Source organism: Sapajus apella, unplaced genomic scaffold, assembly GCF_009761245.1.
Source record: "Sapajus apella isolate SASKATOON/1434 unplaced genomic scaffold, GSC_monkey_1.0 scaffold23, whole genome shotgun sequence".
Taxonomy (NCBI): Eukaryota; Metazoa; Chordata; class Mammalia; order Primates; family Cebidae; genus Sapajus; species Sapajus apella.
The window spans coordinates 30,956,242-30,980,181 of record NW_022436963.1 but is presented as its reverse complement, the minus strand read 5'-3'; the positions used below and the strand labels follow the sequence as shown (position 1 = coordinate 30,980,181).

Here is a 23,940-nt window from a genome sequence, read left to right as displayed (position 1 = left end):
TAACACTCTCCCAACCTGGAGTCACGGCCAATTGTGACTATCACCCCTCAAAAATAAACCAGGTCGTGTTTTCTTTAAAAGAAACAACAACAAAAGAAAGGAAAAAACATCAGCAACCAAAAAACACTTCTGTAGCCCAGACTCTTGGCACCAGGAAGAGACATGAATTCTTCAGCACTGGACAAAGATATGGCTCAAATACCAGCAGCAAATGAGGAAAGAGAGGAAAAGGAACTTCCGTTCACTAAAGGTGTATCAGGTGCTGGGCACTGTCCTAGGGCTTGACATGCATCTTCCCACCTAGTCTTCAAAGCAGCCGTCTAGGCTACGCAACATTATTATTATCATCCTTTCACAGATCAGGAAAGTGCAGCTCAGAGAGGTCCAGGTGGCTGCCTAAGGTAACACAGCAAAACAGGCAGAGCTATGGACTTGAATTCAGGTCTGCTAGCTTCTGTAACCACACTGTCCCCCATGAGGGAAAAGCAAGGAGGGAGCTTTCTCCATGTGGATCGTGCCAAAGGGAGAGGGTAAAATAGCGAGTATACAATGTCATACAGGTTGGTGCAAAAGGAACCACGTTTTTTTGCCATTACTTCCAATGGCAAAACTCTGATTACTTTTGCCATTGAAAGTAATAGCAAAAACCACAATTACTTCTGCACCAGCCAAAATATTTCACTTCTCTACTCACTCAGAGGCCTAAATTAAATGTTCCCTTTATACTTCTGACTTTGGGAACTTTCAAGAAAGCTCCAGGAAGCAGATCCTCTGCTCCGTCCCAAATATCGTTTTAATGCTCCTTGGTGCTACTGTCAGAACGGTCACCCGACTCACCAGTTCCTTGGGCCTCATGTTATAAAGGATCCTCTCTGCATTTTCACTGTCGTGCCTGCTTTCCATGATGGCCAGAAGCAACTTCGAGGCATTGTTCTAATTGGAGAAACAAAGGGAGAGGAAATGTGAAGGGGCTGCTTGGGGGCCCCGCCTGAGCGCTGGTGCCAACTGACACATGGGAGACATCCTGGCTAAACAGATGAACATTTCACCCCACGAGGAAGCCCTGGGTCAGTACATCAAAAGCCATCTCACCCAGGCAGAGAACGTGCCCCTTCAGACCCCAGATATGTAGGCGGAATCTGATTTGGGACAAAGAGGCACATATTTATTAGGGTAGGTGTGTTATGCCCTAATGTTTGCTCGTACAAGTCCTAGCAGAAACTGGGAATTTACACGTCGGTGCTTATGGATACATTCTCAGCCTCATGATGACAGTGGTCGGGAAGAGGCTGCTACTACATAGGCCTGGCTGCCTTTGGGGCAGGTGTGGTGACAAACTGTGATTTGGCCTTGCAGGCCAGAGATGACAGGTAATCGAGGCAATTCTTTCCTGTCTTAAAATATTTCTATTAGTTCTCATAACCCCTAATATAATGAGTACATCCGACACTGTTAGCAAATGTGACCCAAAGGAACACTGTATGCAGGCCAAGCCATAATTTCCCATCACATCAAAAATACCCATGTTCACACCCCACATCCTGTACTTCTTGGCTTGACTTCGTTTCAGGCCCTGGGTCTACGACAATTTGTATGCTTCTTTATGTACACAACTTGAAAGTTGGCAGGGTGTTTTTTTTTTTTTTTTGGACAGTGGGAGAGGCCTTATATCTTCCCCTAGCTTAGGTCACAGCAGTTGAGTCAGGGTACTGTGCTGTCACAGGGCACATATTCCTATAATCATCCATAATAGATCACTGGATTAGTTGAAAAAGTCACTAAAATGCTGACCAGGAGCACATGAACTTCTGTTTATTTTGGACTTTCTGATAAATAGTAGCCAGGTACACAAGCTTGAATGATGTTCAAATTCAGTCTAAAACACAACTTGTCAAAAGGAGTTAAAAACAGCAGAAAAAAGTCCATTTAAACCACACACCCAAATCGACTATTAGTGTGAACTCTCAGTTCTAAACAGTAAAGAAAAAATAACTGCCATTCCCACAGGTTTCTGCATTCCCATCTTCCCTAATGACCTTTCCTATGGCATCCCTCATGGAATAAATATACACCTCAGCTTTTCAGCCAAAACCCTGTAGTTCTAGGCTCTTTCATGATAATGATGAAGTGCTCGCTGCTGCAGATGGGCAGATAGAGGACAAATCTCAACATGCCCTGACATGGAACAGTTAAAAAGGAAATGTATCCAGAAAGGCTAATATGTTTTGAAATGCGCTTTAGAAACCTGAGGCTTGCAAGTTCAATTGTTAAAACTGAATCATGGGATTATTGGAGAAACTTTGGAGCCCCTACATAGAAAGGAGGGTTTTCTGGGTATACTTAAGAAGTCAGCATCAGGATCGGTATATCAGTTTCTCAAATATCCAAAAGGCCAGCTTGGAAATGCTGCAGGCTTAGCACCTAGAAGTCACAATTGTCACTCTGTTAAGCTGTTTGAGTAACAGGGAGTCTGAACATTGGCGTGGCTTCCCGTCAGTCACCTGCAGTCCCGCATTTGTATACAATTCAGAGACACTATGCAGAGGCCTACAGGCACATTTTTGGTCTGTGTAATTTTCCTTATTTTAAATCAACATTATTAACCACTCTTCTGCTAAATCAGTGACAGAAGAGGAAAATGTATTCCTTTGATTAAGTAAAAATAGATGTTTGGGTTGTTTTTTTTTTCAGTCCTAGATAGGCTTAGTTATACTATTCTTCAACTGGCTCTTTTCCCTTGAATGGGGAAAGATCAGAAGCCATAGAGGGAATGGTGTTTCCGTTGTTTCCCTGTTTGTGACTTTCAGAACCAAGACGTTTAATACTTGATGCTGTTGGAATTTCTCAGCTTTGAGCAGGGAATCTTCATTCTGTGTGACCTAATAGTTAAGAAGCTCCTATCTTCTCCTGAGACCCTTATGTGGAAGAGGAAGGATGAAGTTCTGCATCGTAGTCAGAACTAGCAACTTGGGCCATTCATTTAGTTTAAAAGAACTATCCGTAATATTTAGTCTCATGACTAATTGACCATGTGCCTGTGCCAAGGCAAAACACGAAAGTGACCATTTCCAAACGACTGCCTTTCGCTTTTAATTTCTACTTGCCTTCAGTTCTAACACAAGGTCCATCCTCTTCTTTCCCAAAGGATTGATATCATTGAGGATCAGGGCTGTGATGATGTCAATGCCATTGGATTCATGGGTGGCTATGCAGTTCTGAGCAAAGACACACACAGACATTTACACAAACGCTGGTCATAAATCAGACGTCAAAGGCCAACAGGCTGAACTGCTATTTCAACACAATGCTTACCACTCCCAGTAATGTCTCTAGGGGAGAGCTGCAAATTTTCCGTGAGAAAGTGGTAAGAATAAAAGACAGATGAAAATCTCTAGTTTCAGAATTAACAGTAAACAGTAGGAAAGTCCCCATGCACTGTAACTGATAAATTGGTCGTGTCTAATCCAAATCATGCAGCACGGTCGGCTTTTGTTCTTAAAGGAAATTATGGTGTATGACTGATACTGGGTTCTGAACCCTTTTTCCCCTTTCAAGGTGTGTTCCATTCTCTCTTTTCGTATTTTGTACTTTAGCTTAAGGCTTAAGCTTGGAAAGCAAGTTTCCTGTTTAATGCACACAATATCAAAATTAATCATCTGCCCACCAGGTAACATCTCCGTTTGCAGCACAATCCACTCCGATCTGTTCCTTTCAACAGGCCTCTATTTGGCAGAGAAGCAAACCTGAGGTAATAAGGAAATTCACTTCGATGTCAAATAAAGCCTTTCCCCAAGCCTGTTGTATTTTTTTGTTCCTTTTCATTTTAACTAGGACTACACCATCTGCTTCATGAGGGAACCGGGAGAAGAAAGTGCATCTCACAAAATGCTATCCTCACATTCACAGACAACTTGAGACCAGGTTTTTAATAGACAATGAGTTGTCTCTCATAAACCGTTCTCCTCTGAATGAAGGGCCTGGCTCCCCAAGTCACACAAGTCACCTTCCCTGGCTGCTGGGTTTAGCCCTGACCATTGGAAGCCTTGGTCATTCCTCTCCAGCTATAATTTGGGGTTAAAAATCATACTCATCCTAGCACCGATGCAAAAACTCACAAAATCCTTAAGATGCCATGTATAAGCAATGACTCTACTCAAGACAAGAAGTTTTTGAGTTGTACTCCCAAAATATACTTCTGTGAGAGACCAAAGTCAAGACTCTTGTTTTTCTTTTCCCTGAATGTCCATGAAGTTTAAATCTCAATTATAAATGTCCTTATATTACTTTCAAGCTGTCTCATGTGCAGTAATTTTCTTCTCTCTAGCTAGGCTTAAAGCCCTTTCAAGTAGTCACTCTTTGAAATCCCCTAGTATTTAAAACAGATCGCCGTCTTTTGGTTCTCATTTCACTCCCACTTTATTGCCTACTCCTAGAAATCAAGTGATACAGTTGGACATTCAAACCAAATCAAATGAAGCCAAACATAGCCAAGCAAAGAGACCACGGACTGCCCCTCCAATGCGCTTCATTAGGCAAGTTCTCAAGTATGAAACACTATGGCTATTTCTCAACTGCTAGAAAATGGCCTCCAGTCCTCCCGACTCCCTAGGCCAAAAGGCACAGGCTTCACGATTTCTGAACTAGTCTCTGTCAACATTTCCAAAATGGGACACTTCTTCCCCCGGCCCATCCCAAAATAGAAATTTAATTACCTGGTTCTCATGGCAAGGTCCTTGACAGTATTCAGTCAGACTTTCCAGGGTTTGGTTGATAAGTGCTACGTTCTTTTCATTTATATACAAGCCCAGAAGACCAAGGCCTCCAGTTGTGCTTCCACAAATACAGTCCAGAAACTGCAGGGTCTCACATACCAAATTGTAGTTGGTCTTGTTATTTTGGCAACGGAGGAAGTTCTGCAATTGGGTATTCCCCAGGTCCGGGGAGCAAAGGTACAGGAAAGAGGGGAACGTTATTCATCCTGCCATATTGATAACCTCTAAGAGGTTGGTAATTATACAGAGAGATGCCGCGTGGGACAGCACGGAAGTCAGTGTGCCCCGCAGCACCATGATGGTAAACCCAGGGACTTGGTCTATGGCAGTGGCCCTCAGCACTGCAATCTGCTCTCCAAGGCGCCAGTACATGGAATGCAGTGCAGCTGACTCCCATAATCTTTCTGAGTCCTCATTTCTCCATTCACTTCTCACCCCTTCCTTACTCCTGCCCACTCCAGCTTCCATCAGGTATTAAGTTCAGAGGGATCTGACACTTCCAAGGGCAGTGGTTTTGTTTAAAGATGACGGTGTGGTCTGAGTGCTGAATGCCCGGAGCCCAGCACTGGGGAAGGTTCACCATAAAATGGGGGTATGATCGGCCAGCTTACTCCCAGTGCCATGCGGAGGGAACCTGGATACCTTGTCTGGCCATTTCCATTATTAAGGGAAAGAGTGAGAGTGAGTAAATGTGTGTGTGTGCATGTGCCTGAGCAGGTATTTTCCAGGTGAACTCCAAATGTGAACAGGAGACAGAGACAGGAGCAAGACACTTCCTCAACAAAATTTAAAAAGCCACATTCAACCAGCTTGGGAAATGGAGTATTTTAATGAGGAGATTTTTGTCAGAGACTCCAGTAATCTGTTCTTAAAAAGCAGCAAAAATTAACCGTGTATGTTCTTTCTCTCAGTTACAAAAGTGACATGCTTACTGTAAAAAAAGGGGCAATAGGCCGGGCACGGTGGCTCAAGCCTGTAATCCCAGCACTGTGGGAGGCCGAGGCGGGTGGATCACGAGGTCAAGAGATCGAGACCATCCTGGTCAACATGGTGAAACCCCGTCTCTACTAAAAATACAAAAAATTAGCTGGGCATGGTGGCGCGTGCCTGTAAACCCAGCTACTCAGGAGGCTGAGGCAGGAGAATTGCCTGAACCCAGAAGGCGGAGGTTGCGGTGGGCCGAGATTGCGCCATTGCACTCCAGCCTGGGTAACAACAGCGAAACTCCGTCTCAAAAAAAAAAAAAAGGGGCGGGGGCGATACAAAAAGATAAAATGGACATGATCTTTGCCTTAGTAATTTCCACTTCTATGAAGTATTCACTTATACTCACAAAGTATATATTGAATGTTCACTATAGTGCTGTTTGTGACAGTGAAGAACTGGAAACAACCTAACTGCACACCAACTGAGGAGTAAATAAGTTACAGTATGTCTGCATCATTCAATATTATAAATTAGAAACACCAAGTAGATCCATATGTGCCAATATGGAAAGATCTCTAGGACACACTGTCAAGTTTTTTAAAAAAGGCATACAGATTAATATGTAACAAATGTTCCCATTCGAATATATAGAAAAAGGACTTGAGGATACAGTCTAAACCAACAACCAGTTCTCTATGGATGAAAGAGAGGCAACTCTGAGAACTAAATGCTTATTTTCATTTGAGTCTTTCTAAAAAGAATATATCCACACATTCCTTGTATAATTGAAACATTTGTAAATGCACAGGTTAAGAGCTGGTAACCAAGTTCAATGCTTGACTCATCACCAAACTAACCAGCTCTTTTCTCCCCACTACAACTTAACCCAAATCCCTTTTGCTCCATAACACGTCCAGGTCCAGGTGGGAGGTGGAGGAAGAACAGATGATTTGGGACTGTGTGGGCTGAGTGTTTTTCTAAGGGAAACCAGAGGAGGATTTCACAGCCATTTCTGCCTTGCTCCAGCTCCTCAGGGAAGACACTACCTGTTAGAGGGCTTGGCTCAGCCACTCTCTGTGCAGGGGCGGTGGAGGAGTGTTCGGGGCAACTCTGGAGAGGGCCTGGCTGCCCATGGCTGAAATTCACAGCAAGGCTCTCCTGGCCCATCTGTCTCTCAAACTTCTGTTACTGCTCCCAATAAACTCCTCTCACTCTTCAAGCACTCTTCATTCTCTGCCTGGCCTCCAGGCTCCCACCAGGCAATGCCCCCTGCCTGTTGCTCTCAGGGCCTCCACCCCAAAAGACTCCTCTTCCTTCAGGATATGGTCTAAAGTCACTTCTAGGAAGCTCTTCCAACCCCTGAGCCCCACTCCAGTGAGATGGGAGCACCACAAGTTGCCCCTCCCAGCTCTCCTCACCCTTGTGATGTGTGTAGAGAAGGGCCGATCAGCTTACCAAGGACCACGTTGACAGTGCTGGGTGCCCAACAGCTGGCACAGGGACTGGCACCTACCACGTGCTTTGTCAACACTGGTTGAAATAATCTGAATTAAATAAAATGAATGGAGGGCAGAGGACCGGGAAGTCCTCAAGGCTAGCTGGGCCCAAGTGTTTCAAACTCCCCATATAGACAGTGGCTGCCCATTCCTGGAAGCCTATCCCATCTCTCAAGGCTTTCGGAGTGTCTGGACGGAATTTCTCTCTCCCTGACTCAGATCTATTTTCTCTAAGAGAAGAGAAGTCGCCTTCAGCATGCACCACCCTGCCTTGTCGAGTCTGGAGAGATCTTGCTCTTTTTGTGGTCTTCCTTGGAGGGCCTGGGACCAAGTTGAGATGGGTGGATTAAGGAAATGGAGGACTTCAAGTGTGAGCTTAGGCAGACTTTGGTGGAAAGAGATCAGGACCTGCATTCATTAACCCAGGGGAAGAGCAAAGCCAGCTTCTCAGGGGAGGGCCCTCAAACACACGCCAACTGACTGAAGAGCGGTTTCCCCATCACACTTTTGACCCCTGTAAACAAGGTTTGCTTAAAGCAGCAACTGCCTGTTTGGCAAAGTGAGACTTGGTGACTTTATCTCTTCTGAACATTTACCAACAGGAAAGTTAAGGTTATAAATATGACAAGCAACTCCGGGCACAAGCCCAGAGGGTGCTGCTGCAAAACGCTGGATTCCTTCTCCCTCTGCACTGACTCTGAGCTGCTTTGCACCAGGAAGCCGAACACTCTCTCATGAGAATGCCTTCTCCTTTCCTCCGATCCACGAGGAAACCCTGACCCAGTGACCCACCCTCTGTTCCAGGTTATTGCCACAGAATGGCACTCAGAGTGGCTGAGTCCTGCTTAAAATCATTCTTTGGAGAAGCTGATTTCTACACACAATAATTTCATTGGAGCAAGTCACCACCTGAGAGAGTGACTTTGCAGGAGTTTTTAAGGATGATTCTAACCTCCAACCTTGTGAACCACTGGTCCAGATCATGGGCTTCTAACTGGGCCCTGCAGAGCCCTGGGAAGTCTCTGCAATTCCTCCCCACCATCCCAGGGGTCTCGTAGGTGAGGGAGCACTCTAGTTTCCACTTTGAATAGAGCAGCTTTGCTCTCCTCTGATGTATTTAGTATATTTCTGCATAAGTTATTCAAACAAAGGATTCTGTGGCCCCTCGCAATAAAGTTTAAAAAAAGTGAATCCGATGATCTTTATGATACCTTCAAATACTATGCTGCTAGGTCTTTTTTTTTTTTAAATGTTAGAAATGTTAAAATATACTATACACCCTAACACTCCGTGGCACTCTTTCCCACAGAGCAATGCACTGGAGAACCAAGTTTTGGAAGGATTTCATTAAAAGGTGCTTCTGTCCATCGGGTTCTCAGGACACTGACTCAAAGGAGAATTCTGCAGAAACCTAAGGTATGAAACTAAAACTCTGAGGACTTCCAAACAAGAAATGATGACCCTGTGCAATTAAAGCCTTAGTCCAATGTCACCGTGGAAGGAAGTGGGTGTGTGGGCGAAGGAGGGAAGGTCAGGGAGAGAAGGAAAGCAGAGCCAGCCTGCGCCATCAGGGCCCAGCTTGGGAACGAGCACCCTAGCAGGGCCCCTCTGCCACTCATGCAGGGATTCTACTCCAGGCAGTCTTGGGTTTCATAACTGAAAACTCAGCAGATGCCAGCTCCTCTGAGAGGCCTTCTGGGACCTGCCCTGGGTTAGTTCTTCTCCTCTAAGGAAAGGTTGGTTCCACTCAGCTTGAGTGGCTGCTATCTTTGACTCAGCTCTGTGAAGGGAGGGGTGAGGTCTTGTCACCACGGGTGTTGAGCACAGAGCAGGGATTCGCTGATATTGATTAAATGACACACACATGTCTGGGCATCATTTCAACCTACTTCCTCTGTGGAGCCCAAGGCTGGCAGAGACCAGTGACACCTGCAAAGGGGGACAGTACAGGGCACTGATCACCATGCTCTGCCCAGAAACAGTCCCCAGCATTGAGGTGCCCCTACTCCCATCCACAGAGATGTCAAGCTGAGCTGCTCCGGCTTAGTCCTCTGTGGGTCACTCACTACCCCTCCGCCTGTCTCCCCTGTTACCAGCAGTGGGGGTATGGAAGGGGGAGCGTGGACAATGTCAAGGACACAGTGGCCTTCAGATAGAGGTTACCATCTTACCGGCTGGTAACCAGACCACTGAGATGGTAACCAGACCCTGAGCCTTTGGGGCATAAGTGCATTGCTCTACCCAACTGGACTGCACATTCCTGGCAAGAAAATCTAGGGCTGAGGTGTTCTAAGCCCAAAAGAAGAAAGTATGAGCAACTGACAAGAAAACCAAGGAAACTGACTGCTGAGATCCCATACTCAGATGATGACAGGGATCAAGTAGGGAGCACCAGTGGCTGAAATGGGCCAGGTACCAAAGAAAAGAAAGAACCCAGCCTCATCTGGAGTGGCCCCCCTAGCATGCAAACCACATGGTACTGTGGGTCCAGCCTGGCCAACAGTGGGGTTTGTGTGAAATTCCTTCATTTTCCAATATGGGTCAGAGCTGACCAGGTGATGACCTCAGATCTGAGATGCTTTTTTAAATTTCGGGGTCTTCAACCTGATTGAAAATTCAAACTGTGGGAAGTATTAACACTGCAGATGTCTCTCGGTTCCATTTCACTGTTCACCTTACTGATTAACAATCTGGTTTCTTAGCTAACCCAGGCGTAGATTCTGTGGCAGGTTTTAAGTGAGAGCAGTTCACTGTGGCAGTACCAACTGTCTAGCCACAGTCAAGGTATGACAGGCACCAAGTCACCTGGTGGGAAAGATCAGCCAGGTGATACTTAAAGGCTGTGACTTCCCCTGGCCAGATCTGGACCAGCATTATTTCCTTTCCATACTCTCATAATCCAAGTACACAAAACTACCATGGCTGACTGGTGTGTCTTAGGAGGAAACACTTCATCGTAAAGAAGGTGTTCAGATGCACTTTCCTTGTTCACCCTCACACCATTGAGGCAAAGAGGGGGTGGTTTCCCTGGGTCAGTTGGCGACAAACCCAGGCAAAAGCAAGGGACCCAGCACTCCAGCACATTTCTCTTGGGCAGTGAGGGGCCTCCGCAGACCCAGACCCATTTGAAAGAAAGAAGTGGATCTCTACATTCCGTTCTTGGCTCTTCCTAAATCGCCTCTGCTGCTGGGAAACTTTGCAAGGGAGAAAATATACCCTCTGTCTCTTAGCATTTGGCCAACAACAGGAGCTCTAGTGTAAGACTGCCTGGGCTCCAGTCCTAGTTCTGCACTCCCTGTGTCCTCTGCCCTCAGTTTTCTCATCAATAAAATATAATCATATAAGCAACTCTTAGCATCCAGGGTATCTTACGTGCCTAACAAACCTTGGCCACTGTTATCATACAAAAGCAACAATAAAATGAACAAAGGATTTCTGGAATAATCAGTTCAACAAAGACTTCTGAGCACCGCTTTCTGTACAGCACTGAAAGGCAACCATTTTCTTCATTCAACCAACAAATATTTAATGAGCACTTTCTAGGTCTCCAGTTTTGGAGATCTAAAATATTTAATTCTCTAACTACCCATCCATCCCATTTTTACCTGAGCACCTCGATGTGTCTAATGCTGACACGCTACAACACACACATACCAACAGGCACATACAGACACTTAACAAATACATATGGGGTCGGCACCTACGCTTGCGCATAAGACGTGATCTCTGGCTCTGCGTAGACAGCAGGGAAAACAGACAAAGAGACACATCAGTTGTCCAGACTTTCGCATCAGAGAACTTTGTTGATCTGGCCAGGAGTGATGGCTCACCCCCGTAATCCCAGCACTTTGGGAGGCCAAGGTTGGGGGATCACTTGAGGTCAGGAGTTTGAGACCAGCCTGGCCAACATGATAAAACCCCACCTCTACTAAAAATACAAAAATTAGCTGTGGTAGTGCATTCCTGTAATCCCAGCTACTCGGGAGGCTGAGGCAGGAAAATTACTTGAACCCAAGAGGTGGAGGTTACAGTAAGCGAGATCACGCCATTGACTCCAGCCTGGGTGACTCAGTGAGATTCCATCTCAAAAAGAAAGAAAGAAAAGAACCGCGCTGGATCCTTGGCTCAAACAATCTGGCCCAAGTTGAGAGGGGCTGAACCACTAGAGGAAGGCAGGCCTTGGCAGCCCTGCCCATACTCCCTCCATGCCCCCGCCCCAGGCCCTCACCTGCAGGTCTCGGTTGTGGTTTTCGCACAGGAGCTGCAGGAAGCGGAGGATGGGCTGCATGATGGTAATGACCGCGCTCATCTCCAGGTCATCCTTGGTTTTGTCGGCAGTGGCCTGGCTGCCCTCCCCAGACTGGTAGTGGTCATCGGGGTCGGCCTCCCTCCTGAAGGTGGCGAAGGCTTTCCTGGTGGCAGCAGAGGCCTCCAGCAGCTGATCCCGGACCTCTTCTGTTATCTGTGTCGGGGGCTCTTTAGCTAGAAAGCAAGCGTAGGACATGAAAGGCTGCAGAGTCCTCAGGATTCCTGTTCACCACTCCAGAGGTGGCACTCAGAAACCTATGTTCCTGTATCTCCTAGAGATCTTCAAAGTTGGTAAAACACTCCAAGAAGTCAACCTGCTCTCAAGTCGTCAGACATGATTAAAAGTGGGCCAAGCCCTGCCACCTTACTTGTGGTTCTACTATTTCATCTACGTGTGCAGTGCGTTTTAGAGGAAAAGCCTTAGTACAGGCTCTGCCAACCTCACAAATCTAAGGCTCTGGGCCTCAGCTTCGTCACCTGTAAAATGCGAGAGCATCCGTGAATACTATCTCAAGAAAGTTCTTCAGAAGCTCAACATAATGCTAATCACAATTATTGTTGTAATGACGACTGCTCCTTTTGTAACTGTCGAAGCACTGTGACTAGGCACTTTGTGTGTGTTATTTTATCTCACCCTCGGAATAACCCTGTGAGGTAACCACGGAATTACAATTAAAGGCAATGACTCTGCAGCCGGATGAGCTGGGTTCAAATGCTGGCTCCACTGCCTTCTAGCTGCATGTCCCTAATGATTTAATTACCATCTCTGTGCCTCAGTCCCCTCATTTGTAAAATAGGGATAACTTAATTTTATCTATCTTGCAGAGTTGACATGAGTGTGAAATGAGTGGAATTGTAAAGAACTCTGAAGAGTCCAGCACAGTGGCTCATGCCTATAAACTCAGCTACTCCAGAGGATCATTTGAGGCCAGAAGTTTGAGACCAGCTTGGGCAACCTAGTGAGACTCCATCACCACAAAAAAAATTTTTTTTCAACATTAGCCAATGCGGTGGCGCACACTTGCAGTCCCAGCTACTCAGGAGGCTGAGGTGGGAGGATCATTTGAGCCCAGGAGTTTGAGGCTGCAGTGGGCGATGATCACGCCACTGCACTCCAGCCTGGGCAACAAAGTGAGACAGAGCAAGATTTTGTTTTTAAGAAAGAATGTTGAACACTGCCTGATTCCTGGTAAGCACTTAGTAAAAGGTAATCATTCTTCTTTTTCTTCTCTTTAGCTCCGCTCTAGACCAGCTGTTTTCAACCAGGGGTGATTTTACCCCCAACCCACCCAGGGGACAATTGGCAACATCTAGAGACATTCTGGGAGTAGGAGTATGCCACTGGCATCTACTGGGTAGAGGCCATGTATGCTGCTAAATATCTTACAGTGCACAAGACAGCCCCAGAACAAAGAATTCTCCAATGTCACTTGTGCTGTGGTTAGGAAACCCAGCTCTAACTTTGAAATGTGAGGGGCAGAGTGCTGAACTTCCTCAAGACCATCTGACTCCAACACTTGTGGGTGTGCCCACTCCCCAGCACGACATCTCTTCTTGTGTGACACTGGATAAAAAGCTTTATAAATTTTCCAATACCTTAGGAAACAAAAGAATATTATCTGACAACGGACTGACACACAGTTTTTTTTTTTTTTTTTTTTTTTTTTTGAGACGGAGTTTCGCTCTTGTTACCCAGGCTGGAGTTCAATGGCGCGATCTCGGCTCACCGCAACCTCCGCCTCCTGGGTTCAGGCAATTCTCCTGCCTCAGCCTCCTGAGTAGCTGGGATTACAGGCACACGCCACCATGCCCAGCTAATTTTTTGTATTTTTAGTAGAGACAGGGTTTCACCATGTTGACCAGGATGGTCTCGATCTCTTGACCTCGTGATCCACCCGCCTCTGCCTCCCAAAGTGCTGGGATTACAGGCTTGAGCCACCGCGCCCGGCCAGACACACAGTTTTAAAATACGTATTTCCCTCAACTTTCTCTAACATTAAATAGAAATCACAGGAATAGAATATTCATGAATTCCTTGCCAATAAAACCCTAACCTTGACCAAGAGAAATGTTCTTTATTAAACAGGAAGATCTTTCTGAGCAGCAGGGCTTCAGCTCAGGTCACTGAGGAAGAATTACATCCTAACCAGGCTGGCTTTTCTTCTGAAAGCTCTCATCAGAACGCATTTTGGAGCCTAAAAGTAATGAAAACAATGAAGGAAAACAAGGACTCTTCTGTTGTTCACAGTCCAGCTGACTGAAGACTGAGGAACATTTACCTTTTTTCCGTGATGGGGCATCCCTGTCTACCTCGTCGTCTTTCTTTTTATTTCCCAAGTCACTGGTGTTCACTGTCACTGTTGCTTTGATTTCTTGCTGGGCCACCTTCATCCGGTCATAAAACACCTTGAAGAATCTCTCTGACTTCTTATCTTCTGTCAAGCGGCAGAAAAAGGAGTGCTGCAAAGGAAAATCCATAGATTGTCAACACTGTAACTGACCTGAAAGTGCACCCTACTCATGACACCAAAACCTAACGAAGATCACAGCAAGCTGCAAAACCTCATGCATGATCTAAGTTTAAATCAGTATTAAGGACCACTCCACACACTGTAGTTCTCTGGGTTCTAAGGCCTGAGGTTTTCAACACAGAGCCTTTAAAACAAATTGTGGTGGCTGGAACAGACACACAGGCTTTGGGAACATGCTCAAGTGTGGTGGGCAGACTGTTGCCAACTAAGAACAACTCCCTTCCACCCTTGCACACATGCAAAACAACACTGTTAATAATGAAACCTGACTTTTTTGGGGGGGATTACTGCAGGGCCAATCATTTGTTTAAGGGCTTCTATGTACTCTTCCCCTGGGCAGAGCCTTAAGAAAAATATATACGTGAATAATATGTGCTGCCTGTGCTCATTAACAGGTTGGGATGACATGTCCATAAATCAGACTAAATTATGCTAAGTAAAAAATGCTCAGGAAGCTACCCAAGTATATTATAGATGCTCAGAGCTGGCGAGGGTGACACGATGCTGTAGTGATTCCAAAATCTTCACAAAAAAAGGTCATCTTCAAATCGGGCCTCAAAGGGCAGGTAAGAGTGGTTAAATAAAGAGGCTCAAATGAACAGGTAGCTCTCCTCTTGGATACACATTTGTTTTTGGACCCACTGCAAGCAATAGTATACACAGTTGATGTAAAAACACAATATGGTGTCTCAACTTCATTTATGAGTATTCGCTTTTCACCCCTTTGCAAACACCACACTGTTGTAAATTATTTACATAAAAATACAATACGGTCATTTCCAGAGAAATAAAACAAAGCTCCAAACAATATATTTGCTTCTCCCAGTAGATCTCCTGCCAATTTCAAATCCTCCCATTTGGAAAGATGGCACTTCCCTGCAGAAGGCAATCCTAGGCTTCCAATCCCAGAAAGAATTTAAATCTTATCACCTTCTTGAAGGCCCCTAACTCATGAAACTCTCGCCCGTACACACCCCAATGCCTGATTCAGCAGTGCCCTAGGGAACCACCACATTTCCATCGTGGACAGGCACCTTCAGCCACTGCGACTCTTCCAGCCATTGACTCACACACTTCGTGGACAAACATCTGTCCTGTCTGCGCACAATGCACTTCTTGGTTTATGCCCCTTCTCCTCCCCCTAACTGTTCTTCTTTCCCTCTGGTTGTTTCTTACAGCACAGGTCACATCCTTCCTACCTGTGTTCCCTGGTTCGTTTTCCCTCTGGCCACTGCCAAATGCCAGGACACAAGTCACCACCTCCTCTATGGTTAGCCTTTTCATCTTGTGTGTCACTGAGGACTTCACGACTCCCACTCTGGAACCAAACTAACTCTGTAGTGTCCTCCATTGCCTTTTTTTTTCTTTTAGGTTTCCTGCTCTTTCACCCATCCATCCACTCATCCATCTATCTACCTACTCATCCATCTACCCATCTTCCTATCCATCCATCCATCCACCCACCCACCCACTACTTATTTCGCACTTGTCATGAGGTGGACCCTATGCCAGTTATAAGAGAAACCACAGTGAGCAAAAAGGAACCTAGACCTCCCCCCATGAAATTGACAGCCACAGAAGGAAAACACATAGTAATTCAACAATCACCATAATGACTGTTTACTAAATAGCCTTTTATCCCCACAAAAAGTGACCCAGGAGGCTGCTGGTAAACAGACACTCAATATCACTGCCCTGCTCTTATGTTCCCAGCTCATCTTTTGGTCTCACCACCAATGCCACCTGCTCAGTGAGGCTGCCCCTACAGCAGCTCCCAAGCCTACTGCTTATTCTCCATGCCCTGTTTTATCTTCTTCACAGCAATTAAGCCCTCTGAATTGCACTGTTGCACTGACTGTTCACCTGCTGACTCTGTGTCTTATGCAGACTGCAAGCTCTATGAAGGCCAATGCTTCACCTGACTGGTTTCCAGCTGCCCCTAGAGCACCTAGAGAGGCTCAGCACAAAGAAGGCACTCCATGATTATTTGATAAAAGAATGAATATAACTAAACACTTTATGGCTCCCCTTAGCTGGATGCCCCACGCCCCACAGTCAGATCCTTTTTATATTTGGTGGACATGACAAATAAATCTCCAAAATAAATGAATTCCGGAAAACTGCTCAAATACAAGAAACCAACTTCTAGTTGTTCACTTTGAGAGCTCTTGGACCAACAGATCAACAAAAGAGAAGACGGGTGGGGACAAAGAATGCAACGTGAAGCCACCTAATTATGGTGACTAAATTTCCCACCAAGACAGGCCATCCAACATCTCACCCATGCGGGCTTACAGGGGACTGCCAGGACCATTCGCTTCAGCTGCTATCCCAACGATGTTCTCATGGCACAGAAGCAGCTTTAAAGGCATTCTGGGACAATCTGGTCATTCAAGAAAACAAAAGTCCCTCAAGTAAGTAAGTAAATGAATAAATAAAGCCCGCCATCTGTCATCTGACAGCAGTGCCACACGACACACACAGATAGCCTGCCACAGACTGCACTGTCTGACGGCCAGCCGGGTGACCCAGCCGTTGTCAACTGCTAGGGTCAGTGTAAGGGAAGCTCTTATGAGATGAGACAGGGCCAGGCACTGAGGACGCTGCACTGCTGTGTGTGTTTCTGCCACGGCCACCAGGTTTGTTTCTCATTACTGACTCCAGTCCTCAGTCGCGCAAGGGTTTCAAGCAGCTTTATCAATAGAATGCACTCAAAAAAATCATAAAATGGACAGTAAGGTCTAGAAGACACCAGTAAGCACAGAAAACCAAAAAGAGAACAGGTTGGGAACTAGAAGATGGGAGTGAGGATTCAGAGGAGTCCCAGGCTGGGCTGAGGCCAAGCTGAAATGAGAGGTGTGCTCAGTTACACTACTCTTGGTATGAAAAGGAGAAATACAACCAGTGCCTCAAAGGAAGGAAGACGTTTCTTCACCTGTGTATTAAGCCCAGCATGCATTAGCTCTTTTTCCTAATGCTGTCCCCCAACCCCCACCTCCCCCAACAGGACCCAGTGTGTGTTGTTCCCCTCCCTGGGTCCATGTGTTTTCATTTTGCAGCTCATACTTGTAAGTGAGAATATGTAGTGTTTGGTTTTCTGTTTCTGCATTAGTTTGCTGAGGATAATGGCTTCCAGCTTCATTCACGTCCCTGCAAAGGACATGATCTAATTCCTTTTCATGGCTGCATAGTATTCCACGGTGTATATGTACCACAACTTCTTTATCCAGTCTATTGTTGATGGGCATTTGGGGTGATTCCAAGTCTTTGCTATTAAGAAAAATGCTGCAATAAATGTATGAATGCATGTAACTTTATCATAGAACGATTTCTATTCCTTTGGGTACATACCCATTAATGGGATTGCTGGGTCAAAGGGTATTTCTGGTTCTAAATCTCTGAGGAATTGCCACACTGGGAAGACGTTTCTTAACAGAGGAATTAGCAGGGCAGGCTTTGCAGTCAGACTGCCTGGGTGTGAGTCCCAAGTCCTTGACCCACTGGCTCTGTGGCCTTGGGCACACTGCCCAGCTCCTCTGAATCCACACGGAAGGGCTGCCACGATGTATGCCAAGGGCTTAGGACAGTGCACACTCATGGTGTTAATTTAGTTTTTCTACCACCGTTACATTAGTAGAATGAGAAAACTCCAAGGTGAGGGCGACCGTGTGAGCAGTTAGGGAAGGACAGCAAGGTAAGGTCGCTGTTTCCAGAGTCAGAAAGGTCTGCATCACAGCTCCACCACTTACCAGCAAGTGTCACAAAGTAACAATGTCTCTGAAACCCGAATCTTCTCATCTGCAAAATGGGCAATAACTGTACTTCATGGGTGATTATGAAGGCTCAGTGAGATCACCACAGCAACATGAAAGCTAACAATGACTGCTTTCGAGGTACCAGGAGCTCAGGCAAACCTTCACATGTTATTGCACCCAAAAACCCATGGAGCTGGTTACCACTATTATTCCTTCTGAGAGATCAGGGGACAGTGAAAGACAGTGCACATCAAGTGTTTTAGCACAGCCCCAGGACACCCAACTCTGAAGAATGCAATCTCACCAGGATGCCCAGGCGAAGAGGGGTACAACAGACAAAGAACAGGCAAGGGCTTACGGTTCAGGTTCCCTGACTGGGAAACCAAATAAACATACTCCCAGCCGTGTGCTGGGGTGCGTGCCTGGAGTCCCAGCTACTCTGGTTGCTGAGGCAGGAAGATCTTTTCAGCCCAGGAGTTCAGTTCAAGGCCTACCTGGGCAACAAAATGAGACTTCCATCTCAATGAAATAAATAAATTTTAAAAAATGAAAAAGGTACCCCCAAAGGAGGAAGTGGGGTTTCCAGAAGAGATGCAGTGGTATCTATTGCAAGAGTAAAAGTGAAACACGATGGTAGTATGGGTAAAGAACTAACATACTTCTTGGAAGGGGTGTGCCACGGGAGCAAAGGGAGGCAGAGGAGCAGCGGTCCTCAGGGAGGGCCTTCTGGAATTGCTGGCTGTGGCTGCTGGAGGCGTCCACCTGCCCCCTCTGGTACCTGGTGTGAACTAGACTTAGAGAAACAAGGCCCCTCCACATAGGCACAGACCTGTTAATTAAGCCTTTTTCTATAATGACACGTTCGCAGGGCATGGGCGGGGAGTGGAGTGTCCTCCTCAGGAGTGTCTCCCTAGGGCTGGTGGGAGCCGAGAGCAGAGTACTAGGTGCACAACCTCCCTCTCCCAGGATCCTGAAGCAGGGTCCCTCCACACACTACATGCCTCCCACCCTCCCTGAACCTCTTTCAATTCATCACTCTTCACCGGGACCAAAAGCAAATCATCAGAGATTTTACTTTTCCAAACTTTTCACTCCACCCCACCTGGCAGGTGTGAGGTAGCCCTTCAACGTAAACCTGGCCCAGAACGGGAAACATCCGCTGACGGTGAGAGAAACCAAACTGGCAATTGCTAGGTACCCATCAGTGCTGAGCTGGATAAAGAAAATGTGGTACATATAAAACATGGAATACTACACAGCCATAAAAAAGAATGAGATCAGGTCTTCTGCAGCAACACGAATACAGCTGGGGGTTATTTTCCTAAGCAAATTGATGCAGGAACAAAAAACCAAATACTGTATTTTCTCATTTATCAGTGAGAGATAAACATTGGGTACTCATGGACATAAAGAGAGGAACAACAGACAATGGGAACTACTTGGAGGGGGCAAGGGTTGAAAAACTATTGGGTACAATGTTTATCACCTGGGTGATGGGATCATTTGTACCCCAAACCTCAGCATCATGCAATATACCCAGGTAACAAACCTGCACATGTACCCCCTGAATCTAAAATAAATGTTGAAAAAAAAAACACCACCAAAATGATGGTTGCTTCTAGGGGTGGGGGGTTGTGAGTAGAAAAGGACTATCAATGGGAATAAGACAACTTTCTGGAAGAAAAGAAACGTCTTGATTAGGTCACAGATATAGCAGACAGAATGGCCCCCTCAAACATGTCCACGTTCTAGTGCCCAAAACCTGTTAAAATTCTGTCTTATGTTGTGAAGGGGAATTAAAGATACAGATGGAATAAAGGCTGCTAATGACGAACCTTCAAGTAGACAGATGAGCTTGGATTGCCCAGGTGAGCCCAACATAATTACAAGGGGCCTCTGCAGTGGAAGCAGGAGGCAGGAGAGGAGGATGGCGAGAGGCAATGTGAGAAGGACCCCACTCGCCATTGCTAAACCTGAAGATGGAAGAAGGGGCCGCAAGCCAAGGGATGTGGGCAGCCTCTGGAAACTGGAAAAGGCAAGGAAGCATTCTCCTCTAAAGCCTCCAGAAAGGAGCGCTGGCCTGCCAACACCTTGCTTTAGCCGAGTCTAGTAAGACTCATGTTGAATTTATAAAATAATACATTAGGTTACTTTAAGCCATTAAGTTTGTAGGAATTGGTTACAGCAGCCACAGAAAACTAGTACAATGAATATAAAAACATTTGTTAAACCTAATCAAAGTCTATATTTAAAATCTGTGCCTATGATTACATGTCAATTATATCACAATAATAATAATTTTACAAAAAGGTAACAAAGTCGGCTTTGTTCCCAGAAAGCTGGGGAACTCTGAAAACGTGCCACCTTCTGAGTCTGTGTCTCCACCAGAGGGAACGGTATCTGCCCGCCCTTAGGCCGACCTCTCCTCACCCTCCAGTCATCTCCAAGTCACGTTTGTTCCCTTTCCACATAAGCTGTCTCACCACAGTCTTCGGAGATTGCCAAGGCAGATACCATCATTCATAAATCACATTATAAATGAGAGAGCTGGGGTTAGGAGAGGTCAGTGACTTGTGGCACAGCCACAACCAACTCCCCTCCTCCTTGCCTGCATGTTGAACACGCAGGGACAACCTGCCCAGCAGTCAGGCCGGAGCCAAAGGCTGGGAAAGCAGAAGACACAAAGCTGGTCTGGGGGCAGACCCTCAGCGCCAGTCCCAGGCATCCCTGACGACAGGTCTGACCCAACATGCTTTAAGGAAGAGGCCAGGGCAGGGGCAGGGTGAAGCAGTGACCCCTGCAGTGGCCATTTCCATCCTGGATCCACTGGGCAGGGGAAAAGGGAAGTGGGCGTGGCTGCTGTCAGCCAACCTTCACCCACAACAAAAGAGCAAGAGAACGCAGATCACAGAACCTCACAGCTGGAAGCACTGGATTCAGCGGTTTCCAAATGCCTTTTTCAGCAGGGCAACGTGCTCCTCTCCAGTCCCCAAACACCATCTTAGATAAAGAATCCCCCCCACACACACCCAGATAAAAGAGAAAAGGCAAAACTGCTCCATCTGAAGCAGAGCAAAGAGGGTCCCCTCCCTCTTCCCATTGAAACTCCTTGGAACTCCAGGAGAGCAGCACTTGAAAACCACCCACGTCATCCATCCCTTCACATTTCACAGATAAGGAAACTGAAGTCCAGAAAGGGAAAGGGACTTGCCAGGGCCACACAGAACCTCCCTCTCCTGACTGCTCAAGACAGTTACTTTTGACCACACTGGGGTGTGGCTGGTTGAAATCACAACCTGAGTTTACATCCTCACCTTCTGGTAATTGTCAAGGAGGCAGTTTTTCGTCCTTGGGTTGACTAAGCTGTAGAGGGACCAATGAATCAGGGTCTTAGATTAAAAGAATAAGAAACTGCCTTTTCAGATCAGTCTTGAAAATAATAAAATGTTGCTTCATTAGCCTGGCTCCCCCACCTTCGCACAGCCTCACAAATCCTTGCAAAGCCTTGAAGCATGGTTATGACAAGCCTGCCTCACGTCAGGAACAAGAGCCACCCGAGGTTAGGGGCTAGCAGACAGTGGCGGCCACCCTGGTGACAGCAGGAAGACAAACGGCCTGGAATTATCACTGGATGCGATTTGGACACTCGTCTTTGGCCATTTACATAACACCCAGCTCCCTTCTGGATCCACCTATATTACCCTTCCCTTGAAAGGGGTATTATTGTTAGACAGCTGTAGCACCTTGCATCTGAGTAGTTCTTGGTAGTCATCAAGGTATGTTTCACACCTACTGTTTCGCATAACAACCTTGCTAGTTCCCAGCTTCGACGTGATGCTGACATCGCAGGAGGTAGACCCTCATTTTTCAGCTAAAGTATCCAGGACACAAATGCGGTTAAGTTGCCCATGATCACATGGCTGGTTAGCGAGGAGCCAAGGCCAAAATTTAGGTTTCCCGACCTCCAGTTCTCCAGGTACTCTCTGACTGCTCAGGTGTGTTTTATTACCTAGTTCAAAGGGCGACAGTCCTCTCTTTAGGTGAAAGAGGTCACAGTCCCAATCAAACTGTGTGGACAAGCGGTCCTGGGGAGAATAGGAGCGATAAGTCTTCTCCATGACCTGGATACATACCCACGAAGCCATCTTACCCAGAATTCCGGAAGTTCAGGGGAAAAGACAGGCCTCGTAGTTCAAGGATCCTGGCGCTCCCTGGAACATGAGACAGCCTGCCGGTCCCTGTCTGGGCTACCAGGCCATCCTGGGGGATGAGCCCCTTTGTGGCGTTTCAGCTGCCGGACAGGGCAGTGGTGGGGAGCAGAGATGGATGTTCCAGGGTGGAGCCTGGCAGGAGTGGGGATGGCCTTCAGGGGAGCAGCCCATTGCACAGTGATGGCTGTGGGACTCAGATCCTTCCCCAAAGAAAATTATTTCCATCCCCAGTTGGTCCACCTTTCAGTAGCCCTCGCTCTACGTCTTGAGGTAATCCCAAGAATGGGATTTTCCATCTCATTGCCTCATAAGACTTGATTCTGACCCATCCAGCCCACGACACTCACCACAGCTGCTCACTTATCTGCTGCAAAATGATTTAAGTTCTAACGATAAGGCCAAGAATCTGAAAAACGCGGCTGCTGAGCAGTGAGCCAAAGCTTGAGTTTCCACGGGCCGAGGAAGATTCTCTGTGGGCATCTGTGACTTTTCTTTTCACATCAGCTGAGAGTCTCAGGGATTTCAGCGGACATCTCCAACTAGAACTATCCCGCTCCTGCCCAGCTTGAACAGATACTCTTTGGGTGACAGAGCAATGCCGGTGGCTACCCAGAGGTGGGGTTTACCCTGGCTGTCTTCCTATGCCTGTGATTAACTGAGAACTCACCACTCCCTGGAGACTCTCTCTCTGCCAGTTGTATTATAGTGAACGGCAACCAAATGTTTCCAGTTTGCCGGGTACTAAGTGTTTTATATGCCTTATCTCATTTAATCCTCATAACTACCCCACGGGGTAGGTGCCATTATCATTCCCACTTTATAGATGAGGAAACCGGGGCCCCAAGAAGTAACCTGCTGAGTCATCCATCTAATGAGTGCCCTGGAACCCAAGCCCCACCTGTCTGACGCCTCAGCCCTGTTCCCAACCCCTTGCTCTGTTAAACACCTCTCTCCTGAGCAAGAGTCTGTCCCGCTCTGAATACCTTTTGGCATTTTATTATCTCCCCTACCTCTACTCCTACCCCCTAGGTCTTTCAGAGGCATAAACAGGCTCCTCTGACAGTAAAGAATAGCCGCAGAAGGTACACATTCGAATACCTCAACTTTCCCATGACGTTTAACACATTTGTTAATACGGGCTCCCAAACAATCCCCTTCTGCAAGCTGAAGGACTGCCAGGGCTGGGGTAATAAATTATTAACAAAACCATTGTCACACAATGACTGCTGTGGGTCTGGAGTCCTTTTTTTAGAAACCAGTGATTACAATCAAAACTCAAAGACCAGGAACCATGAACTAGGTAATAAAACACACCTGGGTAGGTGGAGAGTGCCTGGAGAACTGGAAGTCGGGAAACCTAAATTTTGGCTTTGGCTCCTTGCTAACCTGCCATGTGATCATGGGCAATTTACGTAACCTCATTTGTGCCCTGGGTTCTTTAGCTGAAAAATGAGGGTCTTAACACCTGTGTTGTCAGCACCACATGGAAGCTGGGGTCCAGCAAGGTTGTTAAGAAACATTAGGTGTGAAAAACACTTTGATGACTACCAAGAACTACTCAGATGCAAGGTGCTACAGTTGTCCAACAATAATACCCCTCTCAAGGGAAGGGTAAGATAGATGTATCCAGAAGGGAGCTGGGTGTTATATAAATGGCCAAAGACAATTCCAGCTGGTTCTGGTAGGTCAAATGGCCTCTAAGTTGACAGCAAAAACACAATGAATAGCAATTCCCATTAACTGTCACAATGTAGAAATTTTTTTAAGTTTAGCTGGCATAAAAAAGAATGAGATCATATCTTTTGTGGGAACATGGATGGAGCCAGGGGCTATTATCCTCAGCAAACTAATGCAGGAACGGAAAACCAAACACCGCATGTACTTGCTTATAAGTGGGAGATAAATGATGAGAACTCATGAGCACAAAGAAGGGAACAGCA

At 46.4% G+C, this 23,940-nt stretch overlaps 1 protein-coding gene across 1 annotated transcript in view; it reads right to left on the bottom strand.

Annotated features, from left to right (window-relative positions):
• The window catches only part of ITPR1 (inositol 1,4,5-trisphosphate receptor type 1), a 346,432-nt gene that overhangs the window by 67,108 nt on the left and 255,384 nt on the right, over positions 1-23,940 (bottom strand). Inside the window, exons 43-47 of the mRNA XM_032290649.1 lie at positions 13,783-13,963; positions 11,424-11,677; positions 4,713-4,913; positions 3,105-3,215; positions 838-933 (exon numbers count right to left, since the gene is read on the bottom strand). Coding sequence (XP_032146540.1) covers positions 838-933; positions 3,105-3,215; positions 4,713-4,913; positions 11,424-11,677; positions 13,783-13,963 — 843 coding nt within the window. The remainder of the gene's footprint in view (positions 1-837; positions 934-3,104; positions 3,216-4,712; positions 4,914-11,423; positions 11,678-13,782; positions 13,964-23,940) is intronic.